Genomic DNA, 2500 nt, shown 5'->3' with positions numbered 1-2500 from the left:
TCAGAACACAACAGAGGACGCCTCACTGCAGAACAACACACTGAACACACCTCAGAAACACACCTGTACACTCTTCAACACACACACACACACACAGTGAGCATACAACACACAGCTGCTGCGAGTGTAACACACATGCACGCCCTGCAGCAGATTCACACACAGGTGGAGCTGGGGTGGAGGAGGTCTCGGGTCTCTGCATAACGCTTGCATACAACCGCTCTGAGCGCTTATACTGTAGAGGAGCGAGCTCATTGGCTGCGGAGGCGGAGACAGCAACCAATCAGCTGCAGCTGGAGCAGATCAGTCAGCCTGAGCACACGGAGCTCCACAACACAGCTCAGAGTTTATTTTAAAGAGCCGCTATTCTGCATTGTAAAGGCTCGTATGCTGGGTTTGGGGGTCTCCAGCAGCAGGCTGATCTGCATCAGGTCAACAACACTGTCACTGTCTGATAATCTGCGTTTATTTTCACCTCATTATCCTAATGACTCCCACATCATTCATTCAGCCATTCATTTGTTCCCAAAACCCTCCTTAGCATGATGCTAATCTGAGCTGATTGGACCGATGACCCAGTCTGCTGTGATTGGCCGACAGAGAGAAATGCCCACCATGTGTGTGTGTGTGTGTGTGTGTGTGTGTGTGTGTGTGTGTGTGTGTGTGAGGCCAGTGCAGCAGTGCAGTAAACAGCAGCATACTGCTCTCCCCTTCACCATCACTTTATTTAAGTATACTTAGTACACTCTACAGTAATGTACTAAAAGTGCTCTACTTTCGCACACTAATGTTGTACTTAATGTACCAAAAGATAGTATTAAGTATATGTTAAGTGCACTCAACTGTGCTATTTTGAGACACCCTGAAACTGAACTAAAATGTGCTTTTAACATACTATATCTGTATTTTAAAAAATATGTTTAGTTACAACTAGAAATACACTTGAACCCTACTTTTAAACATTCAATATATTTATGACTAATTTAAAGTATAATAGTAATATATTAAAAGAATGTACAAATTGTAAAAGTGTGCTAAATGCTGTATTAAAAGTGCTCGATTTTCCCAAACTAATTTTGCATTTAATGTACTAAAAATGAGTATTAAGTAGATTTTAAGATAAACTTAAGTACATCTGAGCGTACTCAACTGTGCTATTATGAGAATAAATGAAGCTGATCTAAAATGTGCTTTTAACATACTAAACATTTATTTAAAGGATATATTTTGAAGGGATTCTGTGTGAACGAAGAAAACAGCATCTGTGCTTCATCAAAACACTTTAATATTGATGTGCAATAAACCACAAGTCCAAATATACCTTATGGAGGAACAAAAACTCAGCAAAAACTGAGAACACAGAAAAATAATTAAGATGCAACATTACAGCACATATGTGAAATGTAGAGACATTTTGGGAAAATGTTCTTCTACTACAATACATTACTGATAGATGTTTTATATATTAACTTATTTTAATCTTAGGATTAGTATGTAAACAGTGTACGAAAATCAACTCATGTTTAAAGCATTTAAAGCACACTTTTGAAAAACACTAATAAAACTCTTCTGGATGTTTTCTCTGTAGTGTACTTTATTGTAGTACACTAAACACTTATTTAAGTATTACTGGTATTTGGTATACTTTTGTCAAGTGTACTAAAGTCCTACTGAAGCATAAACACACTTTTAATTAGTATATTTATAGTGTAAAACATCAAACTTTCATTTAACACAAAAAATAACAATGAGCTAAAAATGTATTTGCGGGTATTTAAGTGTATTTTAATTGCATTTAATTATATATTTTTCACCTGGGACATTAATGCACACAGCGGCAGCAGCTGAGCTATTCTGAGAGCTGACCGCCACACGTAAAAGAACAGCTGACGACGGCCATAGCAACAACAAACAGCAGCGGATCGTAAACTCACGAACACATTTACATCATAAATAAAGCAGCACGCGCCGCGTTTACAACAGGGCTTTACATGCGATATGAGGATTTAAGAGTTAACCAGATACAGCACACGAAAACGAGCAGGCGGCCAGTTTAATCGCACTTACTGACACTTGTGAAATGGAGGAAGAAACTGATCATGAAGTGTGCGCTGTAAAGTTCTGTCCAGCTCTGACACAGTCCCACACATCAGTCTTTTCTGATCCTCCTTTAACACACGGCCGGTGAATCCGCCAGTGTAGATTGCTGAAGCACTGGTCAGAGAAATGACAGGAACACAGCACAGGGCGGGGGCGATGATGCTGAGGTGTTTCTGCTGTAATATTAGCTGAGATGAAGTGCTGACTGCTGCTGTTTCCTTCATGTTCTGCAGGTCTTCATCAGGGATGGGCTGAGTGCTCTCCAGCGCCCCCCCAGGCAGAGCAGTGTTCTGCAGCATCTGTGTGTGTGTGTGTGAGATCTGCAGATGGATGCGTCCGGCTCCTCCAACAGCTCCAGTTCTCCTCTCTGCAGCTCCTACCAGAGCAATGCGGTTCTGCA

The 2500-nt window shown here is 40.6% G+C and overlaps 1 protein-coding gene across 2 annotated transcripts in view; it reads left to right on the top strand.

Moving 5' to 3' along the window:
* s1pr5b (sphingosine-1-phosphate receptor 5b) overlaps window positions 1-2500 on the top strand; it is a 5374-nt gene that overhangs the window by 1369 nt on the left and 1505 nt on the right. For both annotated transcript variants that reach the window (XM_087256124.1, NM_001079656.1), the window contains exon 2: window positions 2334-2500. This exon is cut by the window's right edge. In XM_087256124.1, the coding sequence (XP_087112250.1) occupies window positions 2427-2500 (74 nt within the window). In that variant the 5' untranslated portion in view covers window positions 2334-2426. The remainder of the gene's footprint in view (window positions 1-2333) is intronic.

Source organism: Danio rerio, chromosome 6, assembly GCF_052040795.2.
Source record: "Danio rerio strain M-AB ecotype USA chromosome 6, GRCz13ab, whole genome shotgun sequence".
Classification (NCBI taxonomy): Eukaryota; Metazoa; Chordata; class Actinopteri; order Cypriniformes; family Danionidae; genus Danio; species Danio rerio.
Note: the sequence above shows the minus strand (reverse complement) of the source record. Positions and strands in the feature narration are given on the sequence as shown.